The sequence below is a fragment of the Procambarus clarkii genome, chromosome 17 (assembly GCF_040958095.1).
Source record: "Procambarus clarkii isolate CNS0578487 chromosome 17, FALCON_Pclarkii_2.0, whole genome shotgun sequence".
In the NCBI taxonomy this organism is placed as follows: Eukaryota; Metazoa; Arthropoda; class Malacostraca; order Decapoda; family Cambaridae; genus Procambarus; species Procambarus clarkii.
This window is the reverse complement of record NC_091166.1, coordinates 8,316,053-8,334,233: the sequence shown is the minus strand read 5'-3', so window position 1 is coordinate 8,334,233 and position 18,181 is coordinate 8,316,053. Positions and strand designations below refer to the sequence as shown.

Sequence of the window (18,181 nt, the reverse complement as noted above, 5' to 3'; positions counted from 1 at the left end):
CAGTGAACTTGAGTTGCAGCACAACACCACAGTAGTGATGGTGATGGTACAGTGAACTAGAGTGGCAGCACAACACCACAGTAGTGATGGTGGTGGTACAGTGAACTAGAGTGGCAGCACAACACCACAGTAGTGATGGTACAGTGAACTAGAGTGGCAGCACAACACCACAGTAGTGATGGTACAGTGAACTAGAGTGGCAGCACAACACAACAGTAGTGATCGTACAGTGAACTAGAGTGGCAGTACAACACCACAGTAGTGATAGTGGTGGTACAGTGAACTAGAGTGGCAGCACAACACCACAGTAGTGATGGTGATGGTACAGTGAACTAGAGTGGCAGCACAACACCACAGTAGTGATGGTGATGGTACAGTGAACTAGAGTGGCAGCACATCACCACAGTAGTGATAGTGATGGTACAGTGAACTAGAGTGGCAGCACAACACCACAGTAGTGATGGTGATGGTACAGTAAACTAGAGTGGCAGCACAACACCACAGTAGTGATGGTGATCGTACAGTGAACCAGAGTGGCAGTACAGCACCACAGTAGTGGTGGTACAGTGAACTAGAGTGGCAGCACACCACCACAGTAGTGATGGTACAGTGAACTTGAGTAGCAGCACAACACCACAGTAGTGATAGTGATGGTACAGTGAACTAGAGTGGCACCACAACACCACAGTAGTGATGGTGATGGTACAGTGAACTAGAGTGGCAGCACAACACCACAGTAGTGATGGTACAGTGAACTAGAGTGGCAGCACAACACCACAGTAGTGATGGTGGTGGTACAGTGAACTAGAGTGGCAGCACAACACCACAGTAGTGATGGTACAGTGAACTAGAGTGGCAGCACAACACCACAGTAGTGATGGTGGTGGTACAGTGAACTAGAGTGGCAGCACGACACCACAGTAGTGATGGTGGAGGTACAGTGAACTAGAGTGGCAGCACAACACCACAGTAGTGATGGTGGTGGAGGTACAGTGAACTAGAGTGGCAACACAACACCACAGTAGTGATGGTACAGTGAACTATAGTGGCAGCACAACACCACAGTAGTGATGGTGATGGTACAGTGAACTAGAGTGGCAGTACAACACCACAGTAGTGATGGAGGTGGTACAGTGAACTAGAGTGGCAGCACAACACCACTGTAGTGATGGTGGTGGTACAGTGAACTAGAGTGGCAGCACAACACCACAGTAGTGATGGTACAGTGAACTAGAGTGGCAGCACAACACCACAGTAGTGATGGTGATGGTACAGTGAACTAGAGTGGCAGTACAACACCACAGTAGTGATGGAGGTGGTACAGTGAACTAGAGTGGCAGCACAACACCACTGTAGTGATGGTGGTGGTACAGTGAACTAGAGTGGCAGCACAACACCACAGTAGTGATGGTACAGTGAACTATAGTGGCAGCACAACACCACAGTAGTGATGGTGATGGTACAGTGAACTAGAGTGGCAGTACAACACCACAGTAGTGATGGAGGTGGTACAGTGAACTAGAGTGGCAGCACAACACCACTGTAGTGATGGTGGTGGTACAGTGAACTAGAGTGGCAGCACAACACCACAGTAGTGATGGTACAGTGAACTAGAGTGGCAGCACAACACCACAGTAGTGATGGTGGTGGTACAGTGAACTAGAGTGGCAGTACAACACCACAGTAGTGATGGAGGTGGTACAGTGAACTAGAGTGGCAGCACAACACCACTGTAGTGATGGTGGTGGTACAGTGAACTAGAGTGGCAGCACAACACCCCAGTAGTAATGGTGGAGGTACAGTGAACTAGAGTGGCAGCACAACACCACAGTAGTGATGGTGGTGGTACAGTGAACTAGAGTGGCAGCACAACACCACAGTAGTGATGGTGATGGTACAGTGAACTAGAGTGGCTGCACAACACCACAGTAGTGATGGTGGTGGTACAGTGAACTAGAGTGGCAGCACAACACCACAGTAGTGATGGTGGTGGTACAGTGAACTAGAGTGGCAGCACAACACCACAGTAGTGATGGTGATGGTACAGTGAACTAGAGTGGCAGCACAACACCACAGTAGTGATGGTGGTGGTACAGTAAACAAGAGTGGAAGCACAACACCACAATAGTGATGGTGGAGGTACAGTGAACTAGAGTGGCAGCACAACACCACAGTAGTGATGGTGGTGGTACAGTGAACTAGAGTGGCAGCACAACACCACAGTAATGATAGTGGTGGTACAGTGAACTAGAGTGGAAGCACAACATCACAGTAGTGATGGTATAGTGAACTAGAGTTGCAGCACACCACCACAGTAGTGATGGTACAGTGAACTTGAGTAGCAGCACAACACCACAGTAGTGATGGTGATGGTACAGTGAACTAGAGTGGCACCACAACACCACAGTAGTGATGGTGATGGTACAGTGAACTAGAGTGGCAGCACAACGCCACAGTAGTGATGGTACAGTGAACTAGAGTGGCAGCACAACACCACAGTAGTGATGGTGGTGGTACAGTGAACTAGAGTGGCAGCACAACACCACAGTAGTGATGGTACAGTGAACTAGAGTGGCAGCACAACACCACAGTAGTGATGGTGGTGGTACAGTGAACTAGAGTGGCAGCACGACACCACAGTAGTGATGGTGGAGGTACAGTGAACTAGAGTGGCAGCACAACACCACAGTAGTGATGGTGGTGGTACAGTGAACTAGAGTGGCAGCACAACACCACAGTAGTGATGGTGGTGGTACAGTGAACTAGAGTGGAAGCACAACACCACAGTAGTGATGGTGGTGGTACAGTGAACTAGAGTGGCAGCACAACACCACAGTAGTGATGGTGGTGGTACAGTGAACTAGAGTGGCAGCACAACACCACAGTAGTGATGGTGATGGTACAGTGAACTAGAGTGGCAGCACAACACCACAGTAGTGATGGTGATGGTACAGTGAACTAGAGTGGCAGCACAACACCACAGTAGTGATGGTGGTGGTACAGTGAACTAGAGTGGCAGTACAACACCACAGTAGTGATGGTACAGTGAACTAGAGTGGCAGCACAACACCACAGTAGTGATGGTGATGGTACAGTGAACTAGAGTGGCAGTACAACACCACAGTAGTGATGGTGGTGGTACAGTGAACTAGAGTGGCAGTACAACACCACAGTAGTGATGGTACAGTGAACTTGAGTTGCAGCACAACACCACAGTAGTGATGGTGATGGTACAGTGAACTAGAGTGGCAGCACAACACCACAGTAGTGATGGTACAGTGAACTAGAGTGGCAGCACAACACCACAGTAGTGATGGTACAGTGAACTAGAGTGGCAGCACAACACCACAGTAGTGATGGTACAGTGAACTAGAGTGGCAGCACAACACCACAGTAGTGATCGTACAGTGAACTAGAGTGGCAGTACAACACCACAGTAGTGATAGTGGTGGTACAGTGAACTAGAGTGGCAGCACAACACCACAGTAGTGATGGTGATGGTACAGTGAACTAGAGTGGCAGCACAACACCACAGTAGTGATGGTGATGGTACAGTGAACTAGAGTGGCAGCACATCACCACAGTAGTGATAGTGATGGTACAGTGAACTAGAGTGGCAGCACAACACCACAGTAGTGATGGTGATGGTACAGTAAACTAGAGTGGCAGCACAACACCACAGTAGTGATGGTGATGGTACAGTGAACCAGAGTGGCAGTACAGCACCACAGTAGTGGTGGTACAGTGAACTAGAGTGGCAGCACAACACCACAGTAGTGATGGTGGTGGTACAGTGAACTAGAGTGGCAGCACAACACCACAGTAGTGATAGTTGTGGTACAGTGAACTAGAGTGGCAGCACAACACCACAGTAGTGATGGTAGTGGTACAGTGAACCAGAGTGGCAGTACAGCACCACAGTAGTGGTGGTACAGTGAACTAGAGTGGCAGCACAACACCACAGTAGTGATGGTGATGGTACAGTAAACTAGAGTGGCAGCACAACACCACAGTAGTGATGGTGATGGTACAGTGAACCAGAGTGGCAGTACAGCACCACAGTAGCGGTGGTACAGTGAACTAGAGTGGCAGCACAACACCACGGTAGTGATGGTGGTGGTACAGTGAACTAGAGTGGCAGCACAACACCACAGTAGTGATAGTGATGGTACAGTGAACTAGAGTGGCAGCACAACACAACAGTAGTGATGGTGATGGTACAGTGAACTAGAGTGGCAGCACAACACCACAGTAGTGATGGTGGTGGTACAGTGAACTAGAGTGCCAGCACAACACCACAGTAGTGATGGTACAGTGAACTAGAGTGGCAGCACAACACCACAGTAGTGATGGTGGTGGTACAGTGAACTAGAGTGGCAGCACAACACCACAGTAGTGATGGTGGTGGTACAGTGAACTAGAGTGGCAGCACAACACCACAGTAGTGATGGTGATGGTACAGTGAACTAGAGTGGCAGCACAACACCACAGTAGTGATGGTGGTGGTACAGTGAACTAGAGTGGCAGCACAACACCACAGTAGTGATGGTGGTGGTACAGTGAACTAGAGTGGCAGCACAACACCACAGTCCACCACGGTCACCTCCCTAATGTCACTGTGGTTGACTGCTGCCCTCACCACATCCAGGCCGCTCACCACATCACCGAAGGCATATGACCACTGGTCATCATCCGGGAGGTCCCTGGTGGTGATGGCGAACTGGGCACACCTGGGATTCCCCGGCCTACCCATGGCCAACACAGCTCCTGCCTGGCGTGACTCCCGGTACTGCCCCTTGAGGTCAGGCAGCAGTGGGGCTCCTCCCTTACCATCATTACTCTCGTAGTCTCCGGCCACCACATACTCCCCCGGCTGACCCTTGCCCCACACCACCAACAGTTTAGTGTTGCGGTAGGTGTGGCCCCGCTGGCCCGTACACAACAACACAAACTGTCTGGCCAGCGGAGTGTCAGGGGTCAGCCGGATGGTGACCCGCCCTCTTGTTGACCCCGCCCACCCGAGGTCAAGGAACGCCAGGGTGCAGGAGGGCTCCAGCACGCCCACAACCTCACTCTCCTGCAGGAAATGAAATAAATCATGCTGATATCTCTATAACAAAATGTTATCATATAAGTTATCATAATTCAGTAAGTCAGTAATGTAAGTAAGACTAGTGGGTGTAATAAAGTAACCTGGAGGGTGTGGGCGGGCGTGGGCTGACGCAGGAGTGCGTGGAGGTACAGCTGTCCGTCTTGTAGAGTTATCCTGGCGGAGCGGCGGCCATCTTGGTCTTCCTGGACGGCCACCACCCGGCCAGCCTCCACCAGCCTCTTGACGGGCTCCCTCATCCTGCGGAGGTCCTCAACCTGTGGACAGTGTCAGCCCCATTATCACCTGAGGACAGTGTCAGCCCCATTATCACCTGTGGTCAGTGTCAGCCCCATTATCACCTGTGGTCAGTGTCAGCCCCATTATCACCTGTGGTCAGTGTCAGCCCCATTATCACTTGTGGTCAGTGTCAGCCAAATTATCACCTGTGGTCAGTGTCAGCCCCATTATCACCTGTGGTCAGTGTCAGCCCCATTATCAACCATGGGCAGTGTAAGCCCCATTATCACCTGTGGACAGTGTCAGCCTCTTTATCACCTGTGGTCAGTGTCAGCCCCATTATCACCTGTGGACAGTGTCAGCCCCATTATCACCTGTGGTCAGTGTCAGCTCAATTATCACCTGTGGACAGTGTCAGCCCCATTATCAACCATGGGCAGTGTCAGCGCCATTATCACCAGTGGGCAGTGTCAGCCCCATTATCACCAGTGGGCAGTGTCAGACCCATTATCACCTGTGGACAGTGTCAGCCCCATTATAACCTGAGGTCAGTGTAAGCCCCATTATCACCTGTGGGCAGTGTCAGCCCCATTATCACCTGTGGGCAGTGTCAGCCCCATTATCACCTGTGGGCAGTGTCAGCCCCATTATCACCTGTGGGCAGTGTCAGCTCCATTATCACCTGTGGTCAGTGTCAGCCCCATTATCACCTGTGGGCAGTGTCAGCGCCATTATCGAGCCCCCTCTACTGGCATGGGGTTGGTGCTGGACCTGTAGCTCCTGTCCCTCTTTACTGGCAGGGGGGTTGGTGTTGGACCTGTAGCTCCAGCCCCTACTCTACTGGCAGGGGGTTGGAGCTGGACCTGTAGCTCTAGCCTACCTCTACTGGCAGGGGGTTAGTTCTGGACCTGTAGCTCCACCCCCCCCCCTCTACTGGCAGGGGGTTGGTGCTGGACCTGCAGCTCCTTCCCCCCTCTACTGGCAGGGGTTTGGTGCTGGACATGTAGCTCCAGCCCTCCTCTACTGGCAGGGGTTGGTGTTGGACCTGTAACTCCAGCCCCCCTTTACTGGCAGGAGGTTGGTGCTGAGCCTGTAGCTCTTGCACCCCTCTACTGGCAGGGTGGTTGGTGCTGGACCTGTAGCTCCAGCCCCCCTCTACTGGCAGGGGGTTGGTGCTGGACCTGTAGCTCCAGCCCCCTTTCTACTGGCAGGGGGTTGGTGCTGGAACTGTAGCTGCAGCCCCCCTCTACTGGCAGGGGGTTGGTGCTGGACCTGTAGCTGCAGCCCCCCTCTACTGGCAGGGGGTTGGTGCTGGACCTGTAGCTGCAGCCACCTCTCTACTAGCAGGGGGTTGGTGCTGAAGCTGTAGCTCCAGCGCCCCTCTACTGGCAGGGGGTTGGTGCTGGACCTGTAGCTGCAGCCCCCCTCTACTGGCAGGGGGTTGGTGCTGGACCTGTAGCTGCAGCCACCTCTCTACTGGCAGGGGGTTGGTGCTGGACCTGTAGCTGCAGCCACCTCTCTACTGGCAGGGGGTTAGTGCTGAACCTGTAGCTGCAGCCACCTCTCTACTGGCAGGGGGTTGGTGCTGGACCTGTAGCTGCAGCCCCCCTCTACTGGCAGGGGGTTGGTGCTGGACCTGTAGCTGCAGCCACCTCTCTACTGGCAGGGGGTTGGTGCTGGACCTGTAGCTGCAGCCACCTCTCTACTGGCAGGGGGTTAGTGCTGAACCTGTAGCTGCAGCCACCTCTCTACTGGCAGGGGGTTGGTGCTGGACCTGTAGCTGCAGCCCCCCTCTACTGGCAGGGGGTTGGTGCTGGACCTGTAGCTGCAGCCACCTCTCTACTAGCAGGGGGTTAGTGCTGAACCTGAAGCTGCAGCCCCCCCTCTACTGGCAGGGGGTTGGTGCTGGACCTGTAGCTGCAGCCACCTCTCTACTAGCAGGGGGTTGGTGCTGAAGCTGTAGCTCCAGCGCCCCTCTACTGGCAGGGGGTTGGTGCTGAACCTGTAGCTCCAGCCCACCTCTACTGGCCGGGGGTTGGTGCTGGACCTGTAGCTCCAGTCCCCCTCTACTGACAGGGGGTTGGTGCTGAACCTGTAGTTCCAGCCCCCCTTTACTGGCAGAGGGTTGGTGCTGGACATGTAGCTCCAGCCCTCCTCTACTAGCAGGGGGTTGGTGCTGGACCTGTAGCTCTAGCCCCCCTCTACTGGCAGGGGGTTGTTGCTGGACCTGTAGTTCCAGCCCCCCTTTACTGGCAGAGGGTTGGTGCTGGACATGTAGCTCCAGTCCCCCTCTACTGCCAGGGGGCTGGTGCTGGACGAGTAGCTCAGGACACCCCCCTCTACTGGCAGGGGGTTGTTGCTAGACCTGTAGCTTCGCCCTTCCCTCTCTATTGGCAGGGGGGTTAGTGCTGGGCTATGTAGCTCCAGCCCCCCTCTACTGGCAGGGGGCTGGTGCTGGACCTGTAGCTCCAGCCCCCTTCTACTGGCAGGGGGTTGGTGCTGGACCTGTAGCTACAGCCCAACTCTATTGGCAGGGGGTTCGTGCTGGACCTGTAGCTCCAGCCCCCCTCTGCTGGCAGGGGGTTGGTGTTGGACCTGTAGCTACAGGCCCCTCTACTAGCATGGCGGTTGGCCCTGGAACAGTAGCACTAGCACCCCCCTCCCTTCTACTGGCAGGGGGTTTGTGCTGGACCTGTAACTCCAGCCCCTACTCTACTGGCAGGGGGTTGGAGCTGGACCTGTAGCTCTAGCTTACCTCTACTGGCAGGGGGTTAGTTCTGGACCTGTAGCTCCACCCCCCCCCCTCTACTGGCAGGGGGTTGGTGCTGGACCTGCAGCTCCTTCCCCCCTCTACTGGCAGGGGTTTGGTGCTGGACATGTAGCTCCAGCCCTCCTCTACTGGCAGGGGTTGGTGTTGGACCTGTAACTCCAGCCCCCCTTTACTGGCAGGAGGTTGGTGCTGGACCTGTAGCTCCAGCCCCCCTCTACTGGCAGAGGGTTGGTGCTGGACCTGTAGCTCTAGCCCCCCTCAACTGGCAGCGGGTTGATTCTGGACCTGTAGCTCCAGATTCCCTCTACTGGCAGGGGGTTGCTGCTGGTCCTGTAGCGTTAGCCCTCCCCCCTCTACTGGCAGGGGGTTGCTCCTGGACCTGTAGCTCCAGCCCCCCCTCTACTGGCAGGTGGTTGGTGCTGCACCAGTAGCTCCAGCCCCCCCCTTTACTGGCATGGGGTTGGTGCTGTCATTGTTCCAGAAGTTTGTTGGCAGTTTCAAGGCTTCAGTCTCTTCGAAGCCAGCAGTGGTCTGTTTATTTTCACTGACCTCCTGGATGCTTTCCCGGTAGATTGGTGGAGTGTCACCCGCTCTCTGTGCCTCTGTGAGGGGGGGGGGGGCAGGATCCCGGGTTCAATAGAGGATCACAGGCTTAATCATCATGGAGAACAGAAAAGGTTCCCATGTTTCCTTTCACCTGATCTGTTTATCTGTTCACTTACCAGAATATATTTATCCAGGAGTTAGACAAATATTTTAGATCGTATTGTGGATTGTATGTTAAGGAAAGTCAGTAGTAGAACTTGGGGAACCTCGGTAAACCTAAGAACAAACTTCCTCTTCTCAAAACGCAATTCATTATCTTGTGATATGACCTATGAGAGAAAATAAAAAACTTACTGTTAATTGCTTCTGGGGGATCTCTCCAGTGATTTCCTGAACTTTTTTCATGATGCTGGTGGCTGTGTCTCCCAGGTATACGGGTTCAGCTGTGGCACCTGTCTCTGTGGTCATCATCTCCAGGGCCTCCCTGATGGTCTCCTGCACCTGTCATTACCAACACAAACATTAATGGTGGAGGCTGAGTCTCCCAGGTGTATGGGGTCAGCTGTGGCACCTGTCTCTGTGGTCGTTATCTCCAGGGCCTCCCTGATGGTCTCCTGCACCTGTCATTACCAACACAATAATGGTGGAGGCCGAGTCTCCCAGGTGTACGGGGTCAGCTGTGGCACCTGTCTCTGTGGTCATCATCTCCAGGGCCTCCCTGATGGTCTCCTGCACCTGTCATTACCAACACAAACATTAATGGTGGAGGCTGAGTCTCCCAGGTGTACGGGGTCAGCTGTGGCACCTGTCTCTGTGGTCGTCATCTCCAGGGCCTCCCTGATGGTCTCCTGCACCTGTCATTACCAACACAAACATTAATGGTGGAGGCTGAGTCTCCCAGGTGTACGGGGTCAGCTGTGGCACCTGTCTCTGTGGTCATCATCTCCAGGGCCTCCCTGATGGTCTCCTGCACCTGTCATTACCAACACAAACATTAATGGCAGAACCTGGACTATAAAGGCTATCAGGCTCTGAGTAAAGTAACCGGAATACAATGAAGCATCAGGTTCTGAGTAAAGAAACTGGACTACAATGAAGTATCAGGCTCTGAGTAAAGAAGTAATTAACTATAATGAAGCATCAGACTGAGTAAAGTAATTTGACAATATAAGCAGGTGATAAGTCACAATAACGTGGCTAAAGTATGTTGACCAGACCACACACTAGAAGGTGAAGGGACGACGACGTTTCGGTCCGTCCTGGACCATTCTCAAGTCGATTGTGATGAGGAAGTAGAGACAGGCAATAAAATATATGACAATATAAAATATATTGACAATATAAGTAATGTTGTTTCTCTACACTGATTATAGTGTAGAGAAACACCAAGATGACAGTTGACATGGGTGTAGTGAACACTGAGTACTGACCACAGTGTAGAGAAACACCAAGATGACAGTTGACATGGGTGTAGTGAACACTGAGTATTGTATTGACCACAGTGTAGAGAAATGCCAAGATGACGGTTGACTTTATTATTAACAATGTTTCAGGTGTTAGAGCAAAAAATACAGCATTGAATGTAATGAAACGCCATTTTCTGGGGGAGACCCGGAGGCTCCCCGGAGCTATTCAGGCTGATATGGATATATTAGACTTTGGCATCAGTCATGTGAATGGAGTTCTTAGCCCTACCGGGGACCACGAGCCAGAACCTGGCCCACTCAGATAGGCACAAGGAGCAATGACCTATAGAATCCCCCATATTATTGGACGCCTTCTATGTCTGCCATCGACAGGGGTCAGGCACCCAGAAAGGTAAATGCCCAAAAACAAACCCCCTATTCTGGTTAAAAGATTGCTACTAAAAGCCAGGCTATTGGACAGAACTCCCCAACTGAAAATCGAGCATGACGTCACAACAGTCACCCTTTTATTTTCTGCGCAGCTCTCCCCTCCCTGGGAGGGGGAAGAGGGAGCCCCAGACCCCCGCGCTGACTATTCATGCCCCAGTTCTGAGACTGGATGTCAAAACACGCATAAAACTGTCAACCAGATGGAGGGAGGGAGGTTGCCGAGGGAGCCTCTGGCATTTAATTACATTAAATGCTGGTTTTCTGGGGGAGCCCCTTTGGCTCCCCGGAGCTACTTACCCAAAGACAACAAAAGGAGGGACTTACCCGGGAGACGGTCACCACTCGCTCCTCAACTTGAAGTCGAGACAACTGGCTGCAACTGCCGACCCAATGCGACACATACCAGACTAAGGAATGACCGAATGTCAGGCCAAGACATGTTACCGAAGACGGCAGCCTACACAGCAAACTTACAAACGTCGTGGGCACAAGGATAGACCGCAGGCTGGCTTGACCAAATAACCCTGTGGATGACCTGGGAGACCCGAACCCTGGAAAAGGGAAGTTGGGAAACCAGGTCAACCCAAAGCATGTCCCCGGCCACCGAGGCCGTGGCACGCATGTAACAGCAGAAAGCCGCAACCGGACACAACACATGACGCACCCCCTGGCCGAACCAACAAAGCATCAACAACCTAAGGACCACTATAGAAAGTAGCAGTCTCATTCTTTGCCAGAAAAGAAGGAGACGGCTGCAACCGAAAAAACCTACCACCGGGACCAAGAGAGCAGAAAACCCCTGTGCAGGAGGAGAGTATGAAGCTCCCCAACCCAAACCCCCCAGAGGCCAATGCCAACAAGAAAAGAGCCTTGGAGAAACAGTCCTGAACCAAAGGGGCCACCACAAACCGAGAAGACAGAAAAGAGAGCATCCGGTCCAACGACCAGGACGGTTCAGGAGGCACATAAGCAGGCTGGAGGTAAAACAACACGAGAAAGCTTGGGGAACAGTGCAGAAGAAACATCAATGCCGAACGCAAGCTGCAGTGGCTCTGCCAGCGCAGCACGATATGAGGTGACAGTATTGTAGAAACCCACTAATCCGAAATCCGCCAATCCGGAAAATGCCCTAATCTGGCAAAAATCATGGCCGGATAAAGTTATCTCTCTATCTGGCGAAAATTTCCATGGAAGCCGGACTAGCAGATATTTGGCCAAATCAACAGCCTAACACTCATTGTACACCACCACCGAGAAGTGAGGGAGTCATGAAGGGAGGGAGTCACCCTCACTGCTGCTCACTTCCTCTGTCCCACTCACATTCACTGCCTCCCTCCCCAAGAGATCCTTCTGTAGGTGGCAGTAGATTGCCAGCCAGAAATAGCCTGGAGAATTTCCATTAAATATAATAAACCATTCATAAAACAAGTAATTTTATAACTTTTTATTATCCTAATAATATTATTAAACAAAATCTGTACCCAAAAATATATATGAGCATGTACATCCAGAATTTAAGAAACAAATCTGGCTAACGGGGTTGAGTGTGTTAGGGTTATTGGAGTGAGCCAGCCCTCCCCCACCACCGACACACCTCCCCCACCCCCACCCCCCCACATGCCGTATACACACACTGCTATACTGGTCACATAGTTCAACTGTCCATAATTCATAAGTAAAAATGTATTTGTTTAATTAATAAACAGGAAGCAATAAAACATGTTAATGATTATTAATTTATCATAAGACTGTACACTTAACACAAAAATCAACATTTAATAGCATAAAGCTAAGATATAAATTTTAATATGGGTGGGAGACTTTGTTCGGTGCTTTGTCAGTGAATTAACACGCTGACTTCATAACACACCTTTTCAAAAAGGTGACACCCCCAGGGTCAACACTTGCATCGAAGGAGCTTCAGCATATTTCAACAATCCTAAGTATTGTAGTACAGGATGATGATAGTGAGTGTCCCAGAGAACATAAAGGTATAGTGCTTTTGAAAAATAGGTGAGATAACAGGAATGTGCCAAGGGAAGCGAAAAATTGGATGAGAAAAAGTTGCCCTAGTGTTTCCAGTGCAGAAAAGAACATTCAAGATGGCTGCCTGCAAGAGGAAATACAAAACAGAGCTTGATTTTGCTGGATTCAATGAAGAAAGCATTGATATACCCAGTCTATACAACAAGTTGGTAAAATTAGATACAATAGTGAACTCTCATGTAGAAATAATTAGTAAATTGAAAGAAAGTAATGACCATTTAACCCTCAAACCGCGCATATCATATATATATGATATCAGTGACAAAACCGAAACTGCGCACATCATTTATATATGATTTTGTGTCTAGCGCTATAATTTAAACGCCCCGCCTGGGATAGGGGCAGCTATAGTACAGCCACGACCGATAGTTGCCAGATGCCACCTAGAAAAAAAATCCAGGCCAACATTCTTGGGTGTTAGAGCGTCAGTATTGAGCAAGCCACCAAGGCTGGCGCACGCAGCACGAGCTCACAGCACCGCTGTTCAGCTTTTGACCACAGCATCGCCTACAAATGTCATAATATATATGATCCTGCTATTATTTACCGATGATAGTATTATAGAAGACCCCTGACAGTGATAAAACTGACCAGGATTCTGATAATAGCAGGATTGTGGTGATATTTAGCGCTGTGCTCCATGGAGGGAGGCGTAAGGCTGTGGGAGGGAGGGTGGTGGCGTTGTCTTCTGTGTGTGGTCACCTTTTATTGACTGCACTCACCATACCAGCTTAGTGGTTCGCTATGGTGAATACAAATGTAGATTCTTATATATAACGTGTGTATAGAGTGTGATAACAGAGAGAGGAGTAGGTTGGGAGCCGCCATTTTGGTGAGGGAGGTGCGTCGTCTGCACGACTTACCATGTTGAGTGCTGGTGGCCACTATGGTCTTAGGGCACCATACCAGTTTATTTTTACAGGTATGGTGAATAAAACGGGTAGGTACTTATATATAATGTGTGTATATAGTATAATAACACCACAATCAATATTGTTGGAGGAGAAATATTAGTGTGTCTGGCCTTGAGGGCAGCTGCTGACCAGCTGAGTGTGTGAGTAGCTACGTCTTTGTGCCTTTACTCACCATACAAGCTTAGATGTACAGTTATGGTGAACTAATCATGTAAATACTTATATATATAACGTCTGTGTATAGTGAATAAATGCAAAAACAGTATTGTGGGAGAAGAATGAGGGCAAGTGAGGTGTTGTTGAGGGAAGGAGTGGCAGTGAGTGGCTGGCTGGTGTGTGGTGGTCACTCCTCGTTGCATTTTGACTCACAATACCAACTTAGTGGTTCGTTATGGTGAACAAAACATGCAAATACGTATATATAACCTGTGTATATAGTATAACAACAGCAAAACTATTTGTTTATTGTTTTATGAACATAATAATTAAATCACTAATATGCACACCATAATTTTGAGTACAGTGATGGTTCACATATTTTATTATATAAATATATCACAATTCACTGTATTGCATAATATTACTGCAAAAAAACTAAGAACAAATCAGAGTCATTGAAATAATTAGGTAATAATATATTTGTGGCAACTGCCGCCAGACAGCTCGGGCGGAGTAGACCTCGTCTGGCGAAGGCTCCGTCAACGCCCCTTTTTTGCCACACTTCCCTACCCTATTGCGGCTAAAATATGCCACCCACGATTTTTTTGTTATTTTTTCCGTGATCAGGGAACAAAAATGAACACTTCTATCAGACGAAAGAATTTTTTGGATTTTTTTTTTTTGTTGCGCCTGTGGGTGTGAAATCCATTTGGGCCCCTAGCGGTTTGAGGGTTAAATAGCAAAGTTTTATGTCTTAAGGGTTTAGTGAAAGACTTGTGCATGGATAAGAATCAATTGGAAACAAATTGCAAAGCCATGGAAGAAGAAAATAAACTCTTACAAATAATTTTGAAAGAAGTTAAAATAAATTTAAACATAAATGACTACAATAGGTTAGGTAAGGAAATTCAACAGGAGAAACAGCTTTTGTCAGCACAGATGGAGGAAGTTACACAGGGAATAGAACAGTGCAAGAAGGATATGCAACTCACCTATGCACAAGTGGCCAAGGAGAAGGAAAAAATTGAAGAAGCAGTAAAGGAAGCCAAACACTGCAGTAATCAAGATAAAACAAATATTAGGCTGGAAGTCAGAAAGAAATTGGCATCTATCTTGAGATAGATCTAACCCGAAGTTGGTGCAAAACACAGTTGATCGGAGTAATTCTCTGATAATTTTTGGCTGCAAAGAAAAGAAGATAACATCTAGGTCAGAAAGAGCTGTAGAAGAAGCGAAAGTAGTAGATAAAATTGTTGGCCTCGTGGAAGGTCTTACAACCATAGAGAATGTGTGCGACTACAGGAGAATAGGCAGATATGTAAAATGGAAAGATCGACCTTTGAGGATCACCCTAAATGGTGCCAAACAGATGGAAGAAGTACTAAATAATGCTAGAAAATTACAAAGTGATGAGGATGGGAAAGTGTGGTCGTTAAGACGAGATCTTTCAAAAGAAGATAGAGAGAAGCTGAAACTGAACCTCGCCGAGGCAAAAAGTTTAAATGAGAGCAGGAATGAAGAAGAAATCAATTCTTTTTTCTACAAAGTGATAGGGATAGGCAGACCAGTAAAGTGGTACATAAAGGCAAACCAACAAAAGCATTAGAGAGAGGGGGAGTGAAGAATAAGGAGAGGGGAAACAAGTTCCTGAAGATTGCATACACCAACATAGATGGAGTGAGATTGAAGATACTGGAGTTAAGTGATGTAATACAGCTGCAGACACCAGACATTGTTGCACTCACGGAGACAAAACTTGAAGATGTTATTTTAAATGAGGTCATATTCCCAAGGGGTTACTCAATTTGGAGACGGGACAGAAAAATTAGGAAAGGCAGTGATGTTGCTGTGCTAGTGAAAGAACACCAAAAGGTGAACGAAATAATGACTGACAATCCACAAGAAGTTGACATAATAGCACTAGAGATCTGCCATGAGGATGATAAACTAATGATCATAAATGCATATAGTCCACCGCCAAGCAGCACATGGTCAAAGGAGGAGCTAGATAGTAAACGAGAAGGTTTTATAACAATAATGAGAGAGATTATAGCGAGAGCGGATAACGATAGATCATGACTGTTGATAGTCAGCGACATCAACTTGAAATCCATAGACTGGGAAGCATATGAAGCTAAAACAGAAGATTTTTGGACCTGTAGATTTGTAGACCTCATCCTGGAAACATTCTTGTATCAACATGTTAAACAAGCTACGAGGATGAGGGAAGGGGACGTTCCCTCCATGCTAGATTTGATATTTACCAGGAAGGAGGAAGAAATATTTGACAAACAGTACCTTCATTTTTGGGTAAAAATGACCATGTCTTTTTGGGAATAAAATATGCAATGCTTTATAGTCTGGAAGAAAATAAGGTGGTTGAAGCAGTTGAAAAACCTGACTTCAGGAGAGGACATTATGGCGACCTTAGAATTTTTGTTAGTGAGTATAATTGGACAGACTTGATGCTAGGCAAGGAAGTGAATGAGATGTATGTCAAGTTTTGTGAAGTATATGATAAAGGCACAAAAAAATTTATACCAAAACAGAGATGCAGAACTAGGAAACAGGATTGGTTCAATAGAAATTGCGAGAAGGCCAGAGACCAAAAGACATAAAAATGGATTCAATACAGGAAGAGGCCAAACCCCCAAAAATACCAGCGATACAAAGATGCGAGAAACAACTACATGGCAGTGAGGAGAGAGGCAGAAAGAAGTTTTGAAAAAGGGATTGCAGACAAATGTAAAACAGAACCAGGTCTATTCTATAAATTCATAAACAACAAATTGCAGGTAAAGGATAAAATTCAGAGGTTGAAAATGGGAAATAGATTCACAGAAAATGAAAAGGAAATATGTGAAACATTAAACAAAAAATTCCAAAGTGTGTTTGTACAAAATGAAGTCTTCAGGGAACCAGACACAATAAGAATTCCAGAGAACAACATAGAGCACATAGAGGTGCCTAGAAACGACGTGGAAAAAATGCTCAAGGAGCTAAGTAAGAACAAAGCAATTGGTCCAGATGGAGTTTCACCATGGGTTCTAAGAGAATGTGCACCTGAGCTCAGCATTCCACTTCAACTGACTTTTCAGGCATCCCTGTTTACAGGAGTTGTAGCTGATGTGTGGAAAAAGGCTAACATAGTTCCAATCTACAAATGTGGAAGCAGGGAAGACCCCCTTAATTATAGACCTGTATCATTGACAAGTGTAATAGTCAAAATATTGGGGAAAAAAGTAATTAAAGCTAAATGGGTAGAATACCTGGAGAAAAACAATATAATATCAGACAAACAGTATGGTTTTCGATCTGGAAGATCCTGTGTAACGAACTTAGTTTCTATGATCGAGCCACAGAGATCTTACAGGAAAGAGATGGTTGGGTTGATTGCATCTATCTGGACCTAAAAAAGGCTTTCGACAGAGTTCCCCATAAGAGGTTGTTCTGGAAACTGGAACATATTGGAGGGTGACAGGTAAGCTTCTAACATGGATGAAAAATTTCCTGACAGAAAAATGAGGGCCGTAAACTGAGGCAAGATATCAGATTGGAGGAATGTCATGAGTGGAGTACCACAGGGTTCAGTTATTGCACCGGTAATGTTCATTGTCTACATAAATGATCTACCTGTGGGAATACAGAATTATATGAACATGTTCGCTGATGATGCTAAGATAATAGGGAAGATAAGAAACCTAGATGATTGTCATGCCCTTCAAGAAGACCTGGACAAAATAAGTATATGGAGCAACACTTGGCAAATGGAATTTAATGTGACTAAATGCCATGTTATGGAATGTGGAACTGGAGAACATAGACCCCACACAACCTATGTGAGAGCACAACCTATGTGATTATGTGAGTAATCTTTAAAGAATTCTGAAAAAAAGGGATCTAGGGGTGGTTCTAGATAGAAAACTGTCACCTGAGGACCACATTAAGAACATTGTGCGAGAAGCCTATGCTACACTAATTTCAGAATTGCTTTTAAATACATGGATGGAGAAATACTAAAGAAATTGTTCACGACTTTTGTTAGACAAAACTGGAATATGCAGCGGTTGTATGGTGCTTATATCATAAGAAGCACATCAACAAACTGGAAAAGGTGCAATGATATGCCACTAAGTGGCTCCCAGAACTGAAGGACAAGAGCTACGAGGAAAGGTTAGAGGCATTAAATATGCAAAAACTAGAGGATAGAAGAAAAAGAGGCAATATGATCACTACGTTCAAAATAGTAACAAGAATCAATAAAATTGATAGGGAAGAATTCCGAGACCTGGAACTTCAAGAACAAGAGGTCATAGATTTAAACTAACGAAACAAAGCTGCCGGAGAAATATAAGAAAATTCACTTTTGTAAACAGAGTGGTAGACGGTTGGAACAAGTTAGGTGAGAAGGTGGTGGAGGCCAAAACCGTCAGTAATTTCATAGCGTTATATGACAAAGAGTGATGGGAAGACGGGACACCACGAGCGTAGCTCTCATCCTGTAACTACACTTAGGTAATTACACATCCCTCACTACCTCTCCTCCACTGACTGGACTGGA

General features: G+C 48.0%; 2 protein-coding genes across 2 annotated transcripts in view; both read right to left on the bottom strand.

Moving 5' to 3' along the window:
- Positions 1-1,323: 1,323 nt before the first annotated feature.
- LOC123753311 (peptidyl-prolyl cis-trans isomerase-like) lies at positions 1,324-9,164 on the bottom strand. The gene is made up of 3 exons (XM_069325788.1): positions 9,000-9,164; positions 5,194-5,367; positions 1,324-5,077 (listed from the first exon to the last, which is right to left on the bottom strand). The coding sequence occupies exons 1-3, from the start codon at positions 9,114-9,116 to the stop codon at positions 4,565-4,567; spliced, it is 804 nt and encodes a 267-aa protein (XP_069181889.1). The 5' UTR covers positions 9,117-9,164; the 3' UTR covers positions 1,324-4,564.
- A 141-nt stretch (positions 9,165-9,305) lies between these two features.
- The window catches only part of LOC138365503 (uncharacterized), a 61,516-nt gene continuing 52,640 nt past the window's right edge, over positions 9,306-18,181 (bottom strand). The window contains exon 3 of the mRNA XM_069325789.1: positions 9,306-9,499. Coding sequence (XP_069181890.1) covers positions 9,347-9,499 — 153 coding nt within the window. The 3' untranslated portion in view covers positions 9,306-9,346. The remainder of the gene's footprint in view (positions 9,500-18,181) is intronic.

What these genes read in the sequence shown, in the direction of transcription:
- LOC123753311 (XM_069325788.1), bottom strand. Translation starts at nt 9,116, where the DNA reads ATGATGACCACAGAGACAGGTGCCACAGCTGAACCCGTATACCTGGGA. An exon ending in TCCCCCAGAAGCAATTAACA is followed by an intron (nt 5,368 to 8,999) that starts GTAAGTTTTTTA and finishes CACTGTCCACAG; the next exon opens with GTTGAGGACCTCCGCAGGAT. An exon ending in CGCCCGCCCACACCCTCCAG is followed by an intron (nt 5,078 to 5,193) that starts GTTACTTTATTA and finishes CATTTCCTGCAG; the next exon opens with GAGAGTGAGGTTGTGGGCGT.